The sequence below is a fragment of the Xiphophorus hellerii genome, chromosome 10, assembly GCF_003331165.1.
Source record: "Xiphophorus hellerii strain 12219 chromosome 10, Xiphophorus_hellerii-4.1, whole genome shotgun sequence".
NCBI classification, from domain to species: domain Eukaryota; kingdom Metazoa; phylum Chordata; class Actinopteri; order Cyprinodontiformes; family Poeciliidae; genus Xiphophorus; species Xiphophorus hellerii.
The window spans coordinates 10,649,198-10,669,227 of record NC_045681.1 but is presented as its reverse complement, the minus strand read 5'-3'; the positions used below and the strand labels follow the sequence as shown (position 1 = coordinate 10,669,227).

The following is a 20,030-nucleotide window of genomic DNA, read 5'->3' as shown; positions in this document are numbered from 1 at the left end:
ATGTATGCAACAGTATGGAAAAGATTTAATCACCTCTTCATAATTGATCAATTGGGAGCACCTGATGTACATTTTGAATAATTTGGTTAATAATTTTATGACCGCTTTCGGTCTCTCCTAGGGCATTGCAGTTTTGTACCCGGTTGGTATTTGTTGCTTTCTTTGCGATTCTCTGCATACGCCTCATCTTTTATGTTCCTCTGTCCTTTCCTTCCTGTGTGCCTCTTACGGCCTCTGGACAATGTCATTCTTCCTCTCTTTCAGAAAGGGTTTGTGACATGCAGAACTGGCCAGTGACATCTTGACTTATGAGCACACCTCCAGTTTCAGCAGCCACTTCTCTAAGATATGATGCTGTCAGGAACCCTGGCCACTTAGTGAAGGGGGAGATTTGAGAGATATAGCACCTGACCCCACCTCCCCTGTATGTGCTCAGCACAGCTGGGGGACACGGGGTCTGTTATTCCTCATAATTGCCGGCTGTCAGAAAGCATTAGTGTAGGAGTACTTCAGCAGTGTTAGACTAGCAGGCCTGGGGAGTCAGCTGGGAGGAAAACAGATGGATGGAAAACAAGGCATGTCTGCCTCCCACTGTCACTCCATCCTTCAGACCAACTTCCCTACCGGGGCTTGTAGTTTTCTTTTCCCCTCCACAACCTGACCTGTTGTAAAAACTGAAGAGCCCCCAGTAGGAAGGAGCGGTTTTAAAGAGTGGTCCACCTGCAGCAGCTGGTCTGTTTTTTCTGTGCCCACCATCTCTTAAGGTTTCGCTGCATGGGAGCGCTAGCAGCTCTTTTTTTAAATAATTAATTTCTAATTTATTTCTTCCACAGTACTGTCATGAGATTGGCAGCTACCACACAGGTGCTCATGCATAAAGTACATCCAGACTTTTAAAGGCCATTCTGTTAGATTAAGGCTTTCTGCTTGAGGGAGTGCATTTTATGAAATAAGAGGTAGTCAATTTTCCACAAGGAAGGAGCCAATGTGGAAATGTTTCAGCTGAGTTATAGTAGATCAATTAATCAACTATACTTAACTATACCAACTGCTTATGAAAAGTACTAACCTCTTTGGATATTTTATCCTTTTCATTGTTCAGTAAAAATTAGTTTGACATTAAAGGTTTTTGCACAATTTCTTTGTCAAAAAATCTGATTTTGTTGCTGATATTTAAAAGGAGTGAAAAAGGTAAAGTATCTACAGAGGTGAATACTATTATGTAGGCTCTGTAAGATGATTTATATTTAAATATATGTATTATTTCCTCTCTAGAATGTGATATTTCCTGGTGCTGGAGATGAAGGGATCAATGAGTACAAGTCTGTCATCTACTACCAAGTAAAGCAGCCGAGGTGGTTTGAAACGATAAAGGTGGGTCTTCACCATCAACACTTTACTAACTCATCCATTCATCCCAAAAAACAAAAACAAAAATTAGTATAGAGGAATGTGAAAAATACAAATAGGTGTTCTCATGCATACCAAAGTCCCACCCTCTTGTCCTGTTCTTCATCTCAGGTTGCGATCCCCATCGAAGACGTAAACCGAAGCCATCTGCGGTTCACCTTCCGCCATCGCTCATCGCAGGATTGTGAGTATAAATCTCAACTATTGAAAAATGTATTTTTCAGATGACCAGGTGTACAATTGGCTGCTAATCTGTTTACAACACACCTAATGGAAGACATGCAGCTTCAGCAGATGCATTGCACAATAATAAATACTTTGCTGCTTACCCTTTGTCACATTAATGAGAAGTAGTAGTTTGCCTCTGCATAAAGCAGCACCATGGAATGGGTTGTCAGAGGCTACAGCTGGGATGTGAAAATGCCTAGTGGGGCGTTATTTATTGAGGGCGGTGTACAGTTGAATGCAACTACTGTTGTATTTCATTTTTTCACATCTTCTTTATTTTAGGGGTGTAAAGGGCAGGCAATAGACACGCTGCTTCATTTATCTTCCAAATGGAAAAGGTCTTCCCTCTGAGATCAGAAAAGGCTTTTGAGAAGTAAGAAGAGACTTAGGGAAGTGGTACCCATCCCCTAATCTTCAGCTGGTGTCATCATCCATTTCCAAAGTCCCCTCGCTGTGTTTGCTTCTCACCTGCACGAAGGTGCTTTGGAGGAAATTGCCAGGTCTTAGAGCTGTGTGCTGGCAGCTAATCCACTTGGAGAGTCTTCTTGTCATGCACACCTTGGTTCTGTGGGGACTAATGCTGTTAGGAAGCTTGCTTTTCAAAGTCTGTGATTTGCTGCTATCTGGCTGTAACGGTTACTTTAGAAACTCTCCTCAAGTTACTTGGGGACTGCAGAGGCATACTAATGCTGCTAAACTTCCAATTCTCACTGAGAGCTCACAATAGATGTGTGTTGGAAGAAGGTGCAACAGCTGGATTCTTTTTAAATTCAAATATTGCTTATTTTAATTCACCTGACACTTTTTGCTTTTACAGTATGCAGACATTGAAATATTAAACATATAACACATCACATCTATTACTTTAGCACTTACAGTAATGCAAGCAGGCCATAAAGTGGCTAGTGACAGACCTGGAAAGTGTGGCATGCTTTTTATTAAGTCCCCTTTTCTCTAATACACCCAAATAAAGTCCAGTATTACAAATTTCTATGAGAAGAAAACTAAGTGGTAAATTAACTTTACCTGTGTGTAATTTAATCCCATTATAAATCCAACTGTTCTGTCAAAACTTGAGGTTTTTTTTTAGTGATCAATCGTGAAGATAAAAGAACACAACAGAAAGGTCAGGTTTAAAATTCTGAAGTTTAAAACAAGGTAAGGTTATAAAGCTTTGAACATGCCATACAGCCTTATACAGTTTATCAGCTAATATTTAAGAGTTTGGGACAACTTTAAACCAATATATTATTGTTCATCTAAACTGACTGGGCAAAAAAATGCATTAGAAGCAGCAGAGAACCCAATGCTACCTCTGGAGGAACTGCAGAGATTTACAGCTCAGGTTGAGTAATTTGCTGACAGTGCAAGTATTACTTAGCCTCTTCAGTTATCTGTTCGTTGTGAAAGAATTGCATTGTTTAAAGAAAACCAGAAGCAGTCCAGTTGCCTGGTTTGCCTCAAGACTTTCATGTGGAAGAAGGTATTGAGGTCAAATCAGACCAAAGCTGATATGTTCAGACAGAAGACCCATAACGCATAATCCCCACTGTGAAAATCTCAGTCTCCACAAAGTAAAATATTCATGTCTCTAAACAGTTTTTGCTGTATTTGCAGCAAGTATTGACTCAGGGGCTGAATACGGATACGCACTACTACTTTTCAGATTTTTATTTGTAAGAATTTGAAAAACATGCATCATTTTCCCTCCACTTGGTCTATCGCATAAAATCCCAACAAATTACCTTTTACTTTCTAGTTGTTATGTGAAGAGTATGAATACTTTTGAAAGGTGCTGCATGAACTTTATTTTTTATGAAATTTATGGACCGACTTAACTTTAAATGTGTTTAAATAAAGTTTATCTTTCCAAATATAGTGAAATATTCACATTCTATTGCTTTCAGTTTAGTTTATCTTAAGCAGATTTATTTTTATACTTCCAGAACTTTGAAAATAGGATATTTCAATGTTTTTGTATAAAAACCTTAAATACTTTTTATTCACTTGTGGTTTTACAGCCAAACAGAATTTATTCTTCATACTCTTCAGTATCTCATTCAGAACCCTTTGAGACATAATGCAGAATCTACATTAGCTTTAGATATATGCAGTGTTTTCTTATGGGAAAAGTTCATTTTCCTTACTGAAGATAAGAAGCACAGAGATGGTCTGCCAGCACTTAGAAATGTGTGCCTCTGCTGTCTTTTTGTGTCCTTCCTGCTTCCTCTGCTGTGCTCCTAGCAAGTGCTGAGCATTTTGTGGGAACGCAGAGTGACAGAGCTGTTCATCAAGGCCACTAGTGGAGTTCATGCGCTCTCTATTCTGAGACCGCTCTCTGTTGAGAATAAGGCCAGCTCTCACACAGTGCCTCAGACTACCACTGTAACATTGTCAGGCCTCATCAGACATATGGAAGCATTCACAAACCACGCCTCTGCTGCAAAACACAGCTGCCATCTTTTCACTTGTTTTTCATCTATCATTAAAATGTATTATGCTGTCCGCATGGGAGAAAAGTGAACTTTATGTCATTGATAAACCCACACAAAGGTGCAGATGAACGTGAAGTGGAAAGAAAGTGAAACCAAAAATAGAGTCCACTTGTGTGTAATATTCTCAGCTGTTTTGTGAAGCCCTCAGAGGTTTGGTAATGTGTTGGTGACTCTCTGGGACAGGGGTGCTCAAGACCAGTCCTCGAGAGCTATCGTCCTGCAACTTTTAGATGCATCCTTACTCCAACAGATCAGGATCAGCTCTGAACAGACCTGCTAACGAGCTATTCATTTGATTCAGGTGTGCTGGAGCAGGGATGCATCTGAAAGTTGCAGGATGGTAGCTCTTGAGTAAACTAGGTAATCAGAAACTGCAAAAAAAGTTTGAAGAATCCAGCAGGTAGCTAGCAGGATGTTGACAGCACACACACAGCCAGAGCTACAATGGAATGGTTTATATCATCCAAAGACAAGGACAAACGGGCATGTCGTCTCAGCTGTAATAGAATTCTTTGCCTTGAAAAAAAGAGAAGCCTATTGAACTTTTATAAATATCTATTTTTTTATGATTAGTTTTAATGGGAAATTGGAGATTTCCTAGTTTTAGGTTTTCGAAGGGAAAAAAAAAAAATCAAATGACAAAACCAAACCACAATGAAATCAGTTGAGTTCTTTAAATGTTAATAGAAAATGAAAAAATGATTAGTGATCCAATTAAAAGGCCTTGAGTGGCAACCTGATGCTTATAAAATGGAAAACACATTTCTTGTGCCTTTTGCATCATTCTGTTTTAATGTAATACATAAAATTTGATAGATGAGCTGCTTTATGTAGCTTTTTACAATTCCTTTACCTGCTGATCTCTATTTTATGTCCAAGTAACTTCAGAGGGGCTAGGGAGCCTCATACAGCTGTGGAGTTGCGGGTTTCATATTCCTTGTTTTGATTAAAGCAAATTTATATTAAAATGTTCCAGTCAAAGTTCAGACCTAAATCCAATTGAGAATCTGTGACAAAACCTGAACAGTGATGTTTACAGGTGCTCTACATCCGTAAACAGCTTGAGATGATATGGGAAGAAGAATGAGCAAGAGTTTCAGGCTATGGTTTACCCAGAGAAACCTGCAACTGTAAGTGCAGTGAATGATTGTTCTACAATCAGACAACAAACTTTTGAGGTTTTTAAATGTACGAGATTGAAAACCATGGAAGCTTCCCAAATATGCACAGCTGTGTGTAGGTCTATCACTTTGTTGTAGTTGTAAAGTGGGGGAAAGCCCCATAGAGTGCCAGTACTTCTGCATGCACCTGTACATCAGGTAATACTATGAGGCATCCACACAGCGTTTTTCCCTGCACTGGTTCCTCATTGCCCAGCAATTATTCATAGATGGAGATACAGGCAGCAAAACCAATGAAGGGATTTATGCAGATAGAATGCGACATATATTTTGATGAATCGCGTCTCTCTGTGAGTAAATTTGAGCTTGTTGATTCACCATGATGAAATGTGGTTCTATCCAAATGCTTGGTTAGAGGACAAAATCATAATTCTCTTCCTTGTTTGTGCAGCATGCAATACACTGGTGTGTGTGAGAGGAATTTTCACCTCTCCTTCATTCTAATGGGATAACTCAAGCTGTTTGCAGGTGTTTCTGTCACTCACTATTAGCTGTTAGGATACTAACAAGAAAAACACGCAATATGCTTTGACCCAAACTGTTCTTTTCTGATAATGTTTCATGTCTTTTGCAGCTTATTGTGAAGCAGAGACTGAATATTTTAACTTGAATTTGCATCTGCCAGTCTTTTTTGCTGCCAAGCACAATCCATACTAATACATTCTGTGTGTCTGACTAGTTTTGTTCTTTTTGGGAAAAACAAGTGGTAAATGGTAAATGGACTGAACTTATATAGCGCTTTTCCAGTCATTTTTGACCACTCAAAGCGCTTTACACTAGAGTCACATTCACCCAGTCACACTCACAAACACGCACACATTTATACACCGATACGCAGATCGGTAGGCAATTTGGGGTTAAGTGCCTTGCCCAGAGGCACATCGACATGTGGCAGGAGGAAGCTGGAATCGAACCTACAACCTTCCGATCGCAAGACGACTACCAAAGAGCCACAGTCGCCCCAAACAGTTCCATCAAAACAAACAGTTTTGATGGAACACTTGAAAGACACAAGTGTAGGATCAACTAAGACGTGGGAAAAGTTTGAATAGCAACTTCTTTTGCCCACTCAAGAGTTGAGTGAGGTGGTACTGTGGTGCTGAGATGTTCTCTTTTGTCGGTCTGATGGTTTGTTTATTGCTTGTAAAATCAGCAGTCCCTAATAGTTTTCTGCTGTGGAATCTGCTTTGCATAAGCTTTCTCAACTAAGCACGCATTCATGTAAACAGATTGTATGCACATGTATGAGATTTGGCGTGTTAGTTTGCAAATTTGCATGAGAAACACAAACTCTTTGGTGCAACATCATCAATATCTGTCAGATTTCTGTTTATTCATGTGGTTTTTTTAAAATCTTTTTTTATCTTCCTACAGCCAAAGATAAATCAGAGAAAATCTTTGCCTTATCTTTTGTTAAACTCATGCGGTATGATGGGACCACTCTGAGGGATGGAGAGCATGATCTCATTGTGTACAAGGTAAATGCAGAAACATCCTCTGACAGAGTTTTGAATGCACACTGCTCTGTGTCTGCTCTGTCTTTGACTGATGCAGCAGGAAAAAAATCATGAAAATAATAGATTTAATATACTTAACAATGTCAAGCTAACGTTTGAGAAACACCTTTTGATTAGAAAAAAACAATAAAACAATGGAACACATACGCACACAATTTTTTTATTTTTATTGAGAAACTTGTTCATGTCTTATCATTAAAAACCAGGCAGAAGCTAAGAAGCTGGAGGATTCCTCCGTTTACCTAAGCCTTCCCTCCACTAAGCTGGAGCTGGAGGAGAAGGGTTACGCCAACACTGGCAAAAACTCCCAGAACCTCGGGACCTGCACCATCAGCAAGGACTCCTTCCAGATCGCCACCCTGGTCTGCTCCACCAAACTGACACAGAACGGTAAGGCACTCAAAATGTCTCAATGTTCTATCATTGTTGGAAATAAAGTAAAAACATCATCTCTGTAATCAATGGCTTAAACTAAAGGATTTAAATGAGCAAATATCAAGAATGTTCTACGTGACAGGTGAACTTTGCTTCAGTTAAATTAGATTCACTCATTAAAATTTGGAGATTTTGATCCATGCCTTTAGAATGTAGGATTTGGCAGCTAAATTCCTAATTCTCACTAAGCTCTTACTACTTACTTGTTTTGGCTGCACAAACAGTATGTTTTCAGATACATTTTTGGACTCAAAAAAGGGATTCCCCCCTCGTCCTGCTCTCACTTTGACCTACTTTAATTCCCTCAGCTGGTATTGTCCAGTTTCAGCTAGTTGTTTTAAATCCATTTTTTGCTGAATAATCTTTGGATTTATTCTATTTACTACTGCCAGTTTGTCAGTGTTTTTTTTTTCTCTCCCCCGAATGTCCCACGATTCTGAGAAAATCTACACTTACTAAGCTAAGGAAATCCCCATCTCTGCCCTTTGGCTGACGGATTAAGGATTCTGGCATCTTGTGTTCCCGCCAGCTTTCAGACATGTTTATAAATCCCTGCAGGCATCAATATAAACCCTCTTGGATGCTCTGGCATTTCCAGGGTGTGTTCATAACACTATTGTTGTCTCAGTGCAGACGGTGTAAAGAGCTGTTTCTCTGTCTGAGCGGTCAGGTGCCTCTCAGTTCATTTATACAGAACCCTCCTCAGTGTCTTTTTTACTTGCTCACCTTGTATGTTCTTCTTATACTCTCCCGTTCATCCAAACACTGAGTCAGACATTCCTCTGTTTATAAATAAAGATTTACCAAAGAGGAATCTACAACATATACCAACTTTTTGGGAAAAAGGAAGACATTTTCCCAGAAAAAATGTGCATTAACCTTGATGCCGCTGTAATAAACCTTATTTATGGATATCATCGTCAGCAGTGCTTTAAAAAATATATATATTTTCATTGTCAGGCAGATATCCCATCTGTGCTGGGATCCAGAATAATGTAAGAAGCTTCACTGACCTTGTGGCTCATATAGGCAATATAATGAAATAGAAGAAAGGGGAAGAAAAAAACACATTTGTCATTGTTGCTTGGCTGCAACTTTGGGATGAAAGCTAAACTGAGGTTCATGAAGTTCCGGTAATAAGGCCACTGCGGACCAGAGAATGCAATTTGATTAGATCCCCGGCACAAGGGAAAAATTTTGTTGTGAAAATGCTTCTTTACATCATGTGCAAGATGGGGAAGGGGTGTTCCATGCTGCTGCAGTAATATCCCCGCCGAGACTTGTTAAGTTTAGTCTGTGGTATAAGTTGTCATTTAAATACAGTTGACTGAGTGCCCTACTACTCTGCTCAGGGGGTGGTGATGTAAGGGTGTGAACAGTCTCAGCTACAAAAGCAGTGATTAACTCACATTGATTACATGTGGCTGATGAGCAAAATTATTATTTTAACTTGTTTTCTGTAATGTTGACATGTAGCTTCTGATTAGAACAATTTCAGGTTGGTAATCTTGTCTTTTTCTTCTTCTTACGAGATGGTTAATGGGGTTAAAGCTGTGTTCTGACAGTCAATCAGTTTTTTTGTATTGCACTTGTCGAGCAAGAAAGCTTTAGCACAATACATTCACCCACATAGCCCCTGAACCTTTTTAGGTTTGACCAAATTTTATGAATTAGAATAACTCAAAACTAATGCATAAATGAACATAATACTTGGTTTTCAAATTTCTTTACTTATAAAAATCTACAAGGTTTGTTTTGCATTTGCATTCAACCTTCTTTATGCTAAAACCCCACTAAATAAAATCTCGTGCAATTTATGGAGGTACATATGTTTCAGATCATCCAAGTCGGCATGTCAGAATCGGAACATCTGTGAGAAGTTGCGAAAAACGAAATATGAAATTGAATAGATAAATATTTACAAAAATGTAAGGTTTACAATATTAATATTAAGCCAAATTGCTGTTTCAACACTGGAGCATCGTGCACATCTGAATGTGCTTCTTTTGAGTAGACACTTTCTTTTATTCTGCACCTCTTTATGGTGTTGATTTGCAGGGCACCAGTAGGTGGATGTGATCAGACAGCCTTGGCACAGATAGATGTGAAAAGCCCAGCAAAAAGATTGTCTCATGTATTTCAGCTTCATAAAAGTGAACTCCCAATAAAATGTTTAAAAACTATCTAAAATTTAAAATTCAAAATTTTATAATAAAATAACTTAATTTAGAGTTTTTATATCTAAGTAAAAAAAAAAAACAACCCCAAAAAACAGGGTAATTAAGCAAACAAATTTGCTTGGTTTGAATTTAGTGAAATGAAAGTGTAGGATTATTATGGTTTTAAATCTTGAAAAAAAACATTCAGTAAGTTAGAAAATAGTCCTTCTTGCTACAGGATGTTTCAGACATGTTTCGGACATTTTGCTGCTTTTCTGTTGATCTTTCCGCCATCTTCACTAGTGTTGACTTTTTAAACACTTTACAAGGGAACAAAGCATGCATTAACCTGGAGACCATGCAAAATAAAACATTTGGAAAATGAAAAATACAAAAATAGTACTTTTTTAGATAGTTTAAATAGTTTTGAGCCAAAATCTAAACTGACCAATACATTTATTTAATTGCCCTGCTGTACTTGTGTGGACAAATACTTTGCTTTTACTACAACTACATACAAGGTCGCTTGGAGTGACCAGGAAAAAAAAGACATTTAAAGGTAAAGTTCACATTCAAGGAGCAATTTTTCAGAAATGATCATTTAATTTAGAAATCAGTTTAAAAAATTATTTTCACACACTAGAAGTTAATAGATGAAACGGTTCACAAAACAGAAAAAAATAATTTAACTCTACTTTGAGCTTTAGATAAATACCCCCTGCATTTTAATTTCCTTGCTGTACTGTGAAGCATTTTTTAACCTAATTAATATCCTCCTCACTTCTAAATAGTTGGTCTCAAAAGGGTTTGTCCTGACTCGTGCAAAGGGAGGAAAAACGAGTACTTCAGTGTCCCTATCAACAGTCTGCTTGCTTTATACAGTACACATGACACTTCATCACTGAGGCCCACAGGAGAGATGAAATACTCATTTTAATTAAGCTGGTTTGATGCAGACGGTCTCTCCGTGCAGGAAGCTGGTGTGAAGTGGCTGCTGGTTGGTCCCTGGGTATTTCCAGCATGGTTGGCTTCATGTAGGAGGACTGATGGTGGCAGCGCTTAGAGAGAACATGGCTCTGTGAAAGTTTCTACCATTTTCACTTTAACTGAAAAGCAATGTTCCCATCAAAGCTCACTAAAAGGATGAAATACATGTTTAAATTGTGTGAATTTGCTCTAACATCTTTGTGGAGTTCTTTTAGGAGTTATTGATTTTCATGAATAAACACCACTGCTTAATCCATGCATTTGTTCAGCGGATGACAAAAATCGTTCAGTGAAGCAAGATGTTTCATAAACATTAATTATGAGTTAATGGGAAGTAATTTGCATTTAAGTTGTGCAGTGACACTGTAACGGATTTTGCTGAAATTAATTAACCCACCACCCTCCATCTGCCAGTTTGGTCTAATATTTTAAATGTGGCGTCCTGTGGAAGCATCTTTTACGAAACAGATGGTGTTTGTTGAAGATGCTCAGTGTTCCTTTTTTTCCCCCTTCATTTTTTGAAAACAAGACCGATTTTCCTAACATTTAGCCAGTTTGGCCAGCACTTTTCCCAAGGCCCTAAACTGCCAATGAGTTGTCCTCATTGTGTTCAGTGCGCGTCTCTAAGGAGCTATTCTATCGATTTCCAAATCCATGTCTTTTTGGAGAGGATGATACCTGGACACCTGGACAGACCATTGTGACTGAAGCATGATAGGCTGTCAGGTTTACAGATGGTAGATATCCATTCTATGCTCCCATGCTTGACTGATTCTACCAATAACCAGCCGAAACAGAGCTGCAAGGGATGATGGTGCCAGAGATACTGGTAGGATGGACTGTTTATACACAACCCTACACAATCACATATATATATATATATTCAAATTCAAATAAATATAGTTCTTTGCACATCATTACTTAATCCCAGTTAGGTAATGAGCCAGTGGATTTTAAAACACTATGTAATGCTGGTTACATTTAGAGCAGGCCCAAAGCATAACCAAACTAAGCAGCTGCTGAAGTCCTCCCAGACCTTCAAGGGCCCTCATAAATGCTAACATTTTAACGTGGCTCATAGATATAGAAATTTAACATTTGTTTATTGAGAATGATGTGTTTAATATTTGAATTTGAGCTCTGTTTGTTCACAAACACAATATATTTGTGAATGTATTTTGTTATCTCAGTAAAGTATAATTATCACTGATTGCTTTTAAGTTTGGCCAATAAAACTAGCCACATTTAGTGGCAGATATTCAACAATTTGACCTTGTATCTAATGGAATAAATTATCCTATAAGTGGTCAGTTTAGATAGTGACCATAACAATAACTTGCTGTATTTATAGATGCTGCTCTTGCAGGCTTTTTTTGTTTTGGAGCTGATATGTGACCCTGCCAGCCACAAATATTCCTAAAATGTGGCTGGCAGGGCTTCTCTAAGCTTGTAAGACGATATTGTATACACTGAGATTGTGTCTCTTGGTCCAGTTATAAATAGTTTCATAATGAGCTGACATAAATGTATTTTCTAAGCCTTGAATTTGATCATCCACCAAATGAAAGTAATTAATCAGATTATGACTCATTCATTTGTTCTGATATTTAATTATCCCCCTTTAAAATAAGCGATCTGATAAATTGATAAACATTGCATTTAGTGAAATTTGCATTTGGATTCCAGACTCATTCATTTTAATTTATTCAGCTTTGACAACCCTTAAAAATAACTTTTTCCCATGTTTTGTTACTGGTTGTTGGATAAAAACAATGGATTCTGCTCATACATGTTATCTATTTGCTTGTTCCAGTCGACCTGCTCGGCCTGCTGAAGTGGCGCTCCAACACCAGCCTCCTGCAACAGAACCTCTGTCAGCTGATGAAGGTGGACGGTGGTGAAGTCGTGAAGGTCAGAGCTAAATCAGATGCTTTCATTTGTTTTATATTTTGTTGATTTTGGAAAAGGTTTGTATTTCTTGTGGGCTTTATACTTCTTAAGTATCCTGACATCTAGCGAAATAAACAATCCAGTCACAAACCAATCTTTAGTAGCCGTGAAAGTGACAGCTTCTTGGCAGCAATTTCACTTCAGTTTTCTCTCCCTGTCGGGGGGATCAGATTGTCTTTGTACAATTTTTTTATGTCTCCTAGTGAGGAGGCAGTACATAGCACCAAACCCTACTTATAAAAGGGAAGATGACTCACTGTCAGATTCACAGTCATGCCATTTTAAGTGCTCAACATGGGGCAGATGAATAAATCACGTTGTACCTAATGCTTTAGGATGGGCTGTTTGGATGCCTTCAGATCAGAGAGTATCTGTGGAAGCCCAACTATCTTTCCTGTTTAAAACAGTTGATAAATAAAGCATTTTTATTATTAGCACTCAGTCTTTTCAAATAGTCTCATGGCCTTTAGTTGGCAGTTTTTTAAAAAGTGCAGTTTTTCTTTTAACACTTGACGTATATTGACATATTGTTGAAAGCATGCAGTGCATCAATAACAGATCAGGGGCGTTTCTAAATGAACGGCTCTTCTAATATTACCCTTACTAAACCTAAGTTTAGTAAGGTTAATATACTTTTCTGACTAATGTCAGAAAAAGGGCAGAATTTAAGTATTTCCCAGATTTTAATGTCTGTCTTGTTTGAAAGTTGTATTCATGGACTAATTTCATATCATTAAGCCTGAATGTTAAACATGACTTTGACATAAGTACTTTCAAATAAATTACTGGAGAATTTATTTATTTGTGGGTAATTTTGTAGTCTTAAAAATAAGCTCAGATTATGTAAGTTTGGAAAAATCTGGACTCTGGTGCTAAAAAACATGTCCAAACGCTGGTTTAAGCTCTTAGCTCTGCTTGTTACGTTTGCTTCTCACCGACAACATGATTAGCCTCATTCATCCAGCAGTGACAGACCAAGCACAATACAGTGATTGTTGTGTTTCTGTCACTTTTTACAACTGTTCTCAGAAATGACTCAGATAATGGAGAAAGCAGAGAGAAAGGATATGTATAGTCTGTGTTTCTGAAGGTTCTGCTGACAGGAAAATTATTACATTCCTAGTTGAGCCACACCAGCTTGTCTTCATGGCTGTAAAGAGGCGTTAATGGGGAGCATGGAGTGTACAGAGTTCAGCTGCTAACTGTATAATTTCCTCATTATTCTGTATAAATGTTTAAAACCGTTTTTTTGTTGATTTTATGACCCTGGTCCACCCAGTCAAATTGCAGATGAAGAACACAGGATATTGTCACTATATTATGAGCCAATAGACTAAGGGCCTTGAGTTTAAAAGGAGGCTCACTCTTGTGCCCCCTTTAAGTTTTTCTTCAACAGACAACAGAGGAATAAAACCACAATTCTGTGCTGGTTTAGGTTATACGACGTTAATTTAACAGTTATACCGCAGTAATATCTAAAACGGGCTACTGATTGGATTTTATATGTAAAAAGCATTTACTACAGAAAAATGGGAATGTCTCTAAATATGGATCTTATTATTTATACGTGCAGTTTATGGGTCTGTCCACTAAATGATTTCTTTATAGGAAAGGCGTGTTAGCAACTCAGCTGCTGTGTTGTAGCCCAGAAATAGTTTGAAATGATCATAACCTTAATTAAAATGTTTTTTTTACACTATTTACACAAATATTTGCCACAAAAATGCCAAGCATCAACAGCTATTCTAATTTTAATAATATAATATTAGATACTATTTGTACATAATATTACAAATAGTAATTTTTTCTGAAACAATTTTTGCTGTTGTAAATTTCTATAATTTTCTGCAATAACTTGCTGCCTATTATGTCAGTTTTTAACTAAATATGCTTATTGTGCAATATGTTAGATTTTTTTTTTTTACCCACTGCCCTTAGTAGTTGTACAGGTGTTCATGTCGATTCTTTTCCTAACTCTGACTAAACCTTTCACACATTATCGAAATGTCTGAAAGGTTACAATAACCGGACGCTTTAATAGGATTGTGTGAACTTCTTAGTTATTCTATTGTAAATAATTAACATGAGTTTACCTATTTAAAGTAACAGTAAAATTGTGTCTTCTGATTAGATATTAGACTGTATTAGGCTGACTAGTTGAAGTAATTTGTTATTATCTACATTCAATGCTTCCTTCTGTTAAACTCCTGTGCATTTCTGTCTTTCTAGTTTCTGCAAGACACTTTGGATGCTCTCTTCAACATAATGATGGAAAACTCTGACAGTGACACTTTTGATACATTGGTGTTTGATGCCTTGGTAAGCACAGACTACAAAAAGAAGAACTGTACATAATTTATGATAGAGATCCTGTCCGTGGAAATTAACATTTGGAATACATTTGTGGCCCACATGCAAATAATAAATGTTGTGAAACATTTAATGTGCTCAAATGCCCTTTGGCGGACATCCCTCCACTGCTTGTAATGCATTTTGACCTCTGAAAACATCTGTTGTATATAAAATAACTTGTTTTCAACCATACACAGACACTCAAAAAAGAAACAAGATTACTTATACAGTCATACATTTAAAATATGGTGAAATATATTTTAGGGAAAAATATGCTAGAAAAAGTTGTATGAACAGGGATAACTGTATCTATGAGAAAATTGTGAAGCAAAGTCTGTTAAAAAATTTGGGATACTTTCAGTCCACACATTCACTGCAAAACACAAATGCATCAAACACACAGGCTGCCATTGTCACTTTTTCCTTCCATTAAACATTACATTGATACACTTGGATGCAGAGTTTTATGACCAGCCAACATCTTTAGCAATGGCCTTTTGTGGCTTATCCTTTTAATAGGGGGTGTAAATAACCGTCTTGGTTGTCTTCTCTTTTTTAATTCATTTAAAATTGATGAGGTCCCAGATTGTAGGATCTGGGACCTCATAAATTTTTGCTAAACTAGAATCATAAAATTTGTCACTCTAATGAATCGATACAATGTCGCTAATGCTTTTAAGTAAAATCTGGAAAAAGTTAAACTTTTCAATAGTTCATTTATTAAGTTTTGCCTGTTGTTGTCTAGTTCTGCTTTAGCTTTGTAGTTGTTACAAATGTCTCAAATCCATTTTAAAACAATTGGGATTTCCGATTAATTTCTACATAGATTTGAATCAGAGGGGTCAAATTTTTCTTCAAGTCGATTCAGAAGTTTTTACAAAACCCTGAAAGAAGTGATCACATATTACTTGCACCTTGTTTGCTGTGAAATACAGTATATTTTCCTTTTAATACATAACCGAGTATCGTGCTGAATCCCATCTCGTGTGGCATTTTATAACAGCTGGAGGTCCATCTCAGAAGAGAGTTTTTCTCTTTCTGACTATGTGTGCGGGGATAAATTGTGTTATTTGGGGGTTTTAGATTATCATCGGCCAAGGGAATTGAGAGAAAATAGCTTTCTGCTCTGAGCCAATCTTGTGTAATTTCCTCGTCCCTTTCAACATATTGAGTAAGACAGGTAATGTTTGGTGCTCTTCATTACGAGATTCATGGTTTTACATTTTAATGAGAGTGTCTTTTGTTCCCCGACAGGTGTTCATAATTGGACTTATAGCAGACAGAAAGTTCCAGCACTTTAACCCTGTTCTTGAAACCTACATTCGCAAGCATTTCAGTGCTACACTGGCTTACACGTAAGATTATTTCTCTTTCTACAAGTGTTTTCTGTTTCAGAAACAGTCTGCCCAGTCAGACTTCACTGCAAAATCAATCTCACTTTAGATACAGTTTGTAACCTACAGAGCAGCACCTCACAGCCACCTTTTTGGCTGTAAAACTTCATTTAATCTAGAATAAATTCACCCAAAACAAACTTCCACAATTTCTCAGATGAGGCTTAACACTCGTGATTAGAATTCCTTTAATTACATCCATTTGTATTTTATAAATTTCTCCTGAAAAGTTAACTTATTGCTACCTATAATGTCTACCAATGCCAGCTGATGAGCTCCATTTTTTTTCCTTTTGTGATGTCATCACCTCAACTACACACAAATCAAAATTTGTGGTATTTTTCTTAACTGTGCTATTTAAAAACTGTTTTTGGAAATCCTGCTCAGAAAATCCATGCCTTATTCCCCTGGTGTTTTTATTTTTTATTTTTAGTGCTTATCTGTTTGTGAAAAAATTACACCACTGCATGTAATCTTTAAGTTACTATCTATCATACTTGCAGGAAACTGACCAAAGTTCTGAAGAACTATGTGGAGAATGCTGAGAAGCTGACAGAACAGCTGCTGATGGCCATGAAGGCTCTGGAATACATCTTCAAGTTCATTGTGCGCTCCAGAGTTCTCTTCAACCAGTGAGTATTAGAGCATTAATACTAATATAGTGTATTATATTAATTAATTGATTAATTATTAGTTAATGTGGGAAAAAATAATGTAGTCTTGGCAAACCAAACATTTTATATACCAGCAGCTAGTAAATTAAGGCAGCTCAGCTTTGAATACCATGTCAGTTTCCACTTAATGCTGTATAATTAAAAAAAAATATTGGGATAGAAATAATGCACAATGTAAACAGCATTACTTTTAAATAGTTTTTTCATCTAATGCTGTTAAAAAATAAACTGCTACATGTATTAATCCGAGTCGATTTAATCTTGCTCATCCTGCTGGCCACAGATCTGATGCGTTTTGAGGTCCTGCTGGGCTCAGTTTGCACTGCAACATATCCTCAGGCCACCTAACTTTTCATTAAAGCTTTAATTGCACAAATAAAAAATGAATCAAATAAAAAATGAAAAAGTTGAAGTAAAATTCTCCAAATGCTGAAAAAATATTAGAAATCCTAACTGACCTAAACAGGAAGCATTTACTTTGATGCCTCAAGTAAATGAAATTTGAGAATGTAAAATTTATGAAAGGCATAAATAGATTGGTGAACAATCAATTCTATTATTGCATGACGGTGAACTCATGTATCCATCAACATAATGTCATGCACCTTCAGTTTCTTTATGGCTGCAGTCAGAATAAAGCTCAAACAGGCAAAACTAAATGACATTTTAGTCATTTCTGTTGATCTATTTATAATTGGTTTTGGGGATGTTAAATGGAAGATGGGGTTGTAGTGTGACAGAAAGAAGCTGTTGGTGGGATGATGTATGATCCTGGACTAATTGAGTGTGCAGCGTTTGATTGGTTTCCTGCCCAATGTCTGGAGGACACAGTGCCCTCTAACTCTCATGTTCAGAGTGTGTGCCTAAGCAGAAACAGAGTCAAAATTCTTCCTAATGTGGAAAATTGGGTTAGTTGAAGCTCTCACTCTGCAGCCCTTGATGTACAAGTGCCAAGTCTCCATTGACTGGGTCTTATTTTTTTTTTTTTTTTTTAATGCTGTCTAGTGGAACATATCTGTAAAATTGGAGAGGAGCACCTTAATCACAGAGTGACATGAGACTGCCCAGAGCCCCCTGAGCTATTCAGTGCTGCGGGTGAGCAGCAGCTTTAAGTAATTGTTGTAGAGGGAGCTCTGAGACGCACGCCTCTAATCCCATGATTTCTGTAAGCCCTCAACAGTGACTCTCCTATACCATGTAATGCCTGGAGCCCTGTGAGATATTATAGCATCACTAGACCCACCAGCATGGAAGAAAGCACGGGGAATCTAATGTACTCTGAGCAGTTATACCAGTTCATCTGTCTTTGACCTGTAGTCTTTAGAGTGCCCCCTCCCCCTCTCTCCCCGTATAGTTTTTGTTCTACTTATAAGCCTTGATTATATTACTTTGCAGCAAGTAGAGCTTTGGCTTTTCCCACTTCATCACCAGTTTGGGAAGATTTATGAGCTCTGTAAGTGGGAAACAAACAAACTGTGGATTTAACACAATTTCCCATAACAAACCAGCAGAAGGAACACATTAGTGCAGCTCAGTAAATTAGAATATCATTGAAAAGTTAATTTATTTCAGTAATTCAAGAAGAAAGAAATTCCAATAGATTAATTACAAACAGACAGATATATTTATTTTATATGCTGATGATTTTTCTCAGCAGCTGATAAAAACTTAACACACACACACACATATATATATATATATATATATACTGTATGTATATAAGTATATATACATGTATATATATATACAGTACAGACCAAAGGTTTAGACACACAATATCAGTGAGGGGATTATGATATGATTGGGGGAAGCATGGGCATGTTTGAAGCTATCCAATGTAATTTTCAATTGCATGAGAGCAAAATTTTCAGCTGACAACAGGAAGGCTAAATTGAGTGAATTTAGTTTTTGACTTTTAAATATCAGTGTTCGAGTGAGGATCTGAGGATCTACAGTACAGACCAAAAGTTTGGACACACCTTCTAATTCAATGGGTTTTCTTTATTTTCATGACTATTTATAAGGCAAGAAATCCCACTTATTAACCTGACAGGGCACAACTATGAAGTGAAAACCATTTCAGGTGACTACCTCTTGAAGCTCATCAAGAAAATGCAGTGTGTGTGCAAAGCAGTAATCACAGCAAAAGGTTGCTACTTTGAAGAAACTAGAATATAAGGGGTATTTTCAGTTATTTTACACTTTTTTGTTTAGTGCATATTTCCACATGTGTTATTCATAGTTTTGATGCCTTCAGTGTGAATCTACAATGTGAATAGTCATGAAAATAAAGGAAACTCATTGAATTAAAAGGTGTGTCCAAACTTTTGGTCTGTACTGTATATATATGTATATATACACACACGCATACATGCACACAGAGAGAGAGATGGTCAATGATCATATCCCTGACTCTGTCGCTTTGCTTTCCAAACATATGGTCAGATTTAAAGAGTAGCAGCAGAAGCAAATGGGTGTATTAGCAGTTATTGCCAACAACTGATGGCATTGTCCAGGACATGTTACTGTGAAATATCATGTCAGAATATGAACTGTTAGTATGTCAGAACGATTATACAGCACCAGTTTTCAGTCAGAGGCTTCATTTGTTGCCAGAGTGACTGGTGCTGGAGATCCTTCCTTCCCAGAGCATCACCATCCAAAACAAATCTTAAGATATTTGGGTTTAATTTTATTTCCCTTTGGGATCAGTGACATATTTTTTAATTTAACTGAATTGAATTAACAGACTGCTGACTTTATAGTTGTCCAGCAAACGGTACAGAAGCATTTTAATGGAAAGTTTAGTGGAGCGGAAAGATGTGGTAGAAAACTGTTCATAAGCTAGATCGTTGTTTCTCAGTTCCAGTTCTAAGCCATAATCATCACAAGTAACACAGACGAGAGGCTTTAAATATATCACAGTGTGTTGTGAATATCTCAGCTGTAGATAAGAAAGCAAAGAATGAACACAGATATTTCCTCTCCTTTTTGTTGACTGGTATTCCCGGAGAGATATGAGCATAGATCTTAAATTTTTCAGATTTCTGTTTCCACATGACAGCAGGTAGGAGCTTCTGGGTCTTGTCATGTTTTAAATGCTAATCCATCTGGCAACAGGAGTGATGTCTGTGAATTCTGATCCAAGAGTATTTGCATTCATAACGCACGTGCGGGCTTCTCTGCTAACAATGTTTAATGATTTAACAGTGAAGCATCAGACTCCCATCGTTCCCAGCGCAGGTGGG

At 37.3% G+C, this 20,030-nt stretch overlaps 1 protein-coding gene across 2 annotated transcripts in view; it reads left to right on the top strand.

The window, feature by feature from the left end:
• The window catches only part of dock1 (dedicator of cytokinesis 1), a 213,098-nt gene that overhangs the window by 46,590 nt on the left and 146,478 nt on the right, over nucleotides 1-20,030 (top strand). For both annotated transcript variants that reach the window (XM_032573882.1, XM_032573881.1), the window contains exons 15-22: nucleotides 1,276-1,374; nucleotides 1,522-1,594; nucleotides 6,689-6,792; nucleotides 7,038-7,221; nucleotides 12,226-12,323; nucleotides 14,592-14,681; nucleotides 15,969-16,069; nucleotides 16,612-16,740. In XM_032573882.1, the coding sequence (XP_032429773.1) occupies nucleotides 1,276-1,374; nucleotides 1,522-1,594; nucleotides 6,689-6,792; nucleotides 7,038-7,221; nucleotides 12,226-12,323; nucleotides 14,592-14,681; nucleotides 15,969-16,069; nucleotides 16,612-16,740 (878 nt within the window). The remainder of the gene's footprint in view (nucleotides 1-1,275; nucleotides 1,375-1,521; nucleotides 1,595-6,688; nucleotides 6,793-7,037; nucleotides 7,222-12,225; nucleotides 12,324-14,591; nucleotides 14,682-15,968; nucleotides 16,070-16,611; nucleotides 16,741-20,030) is intronic.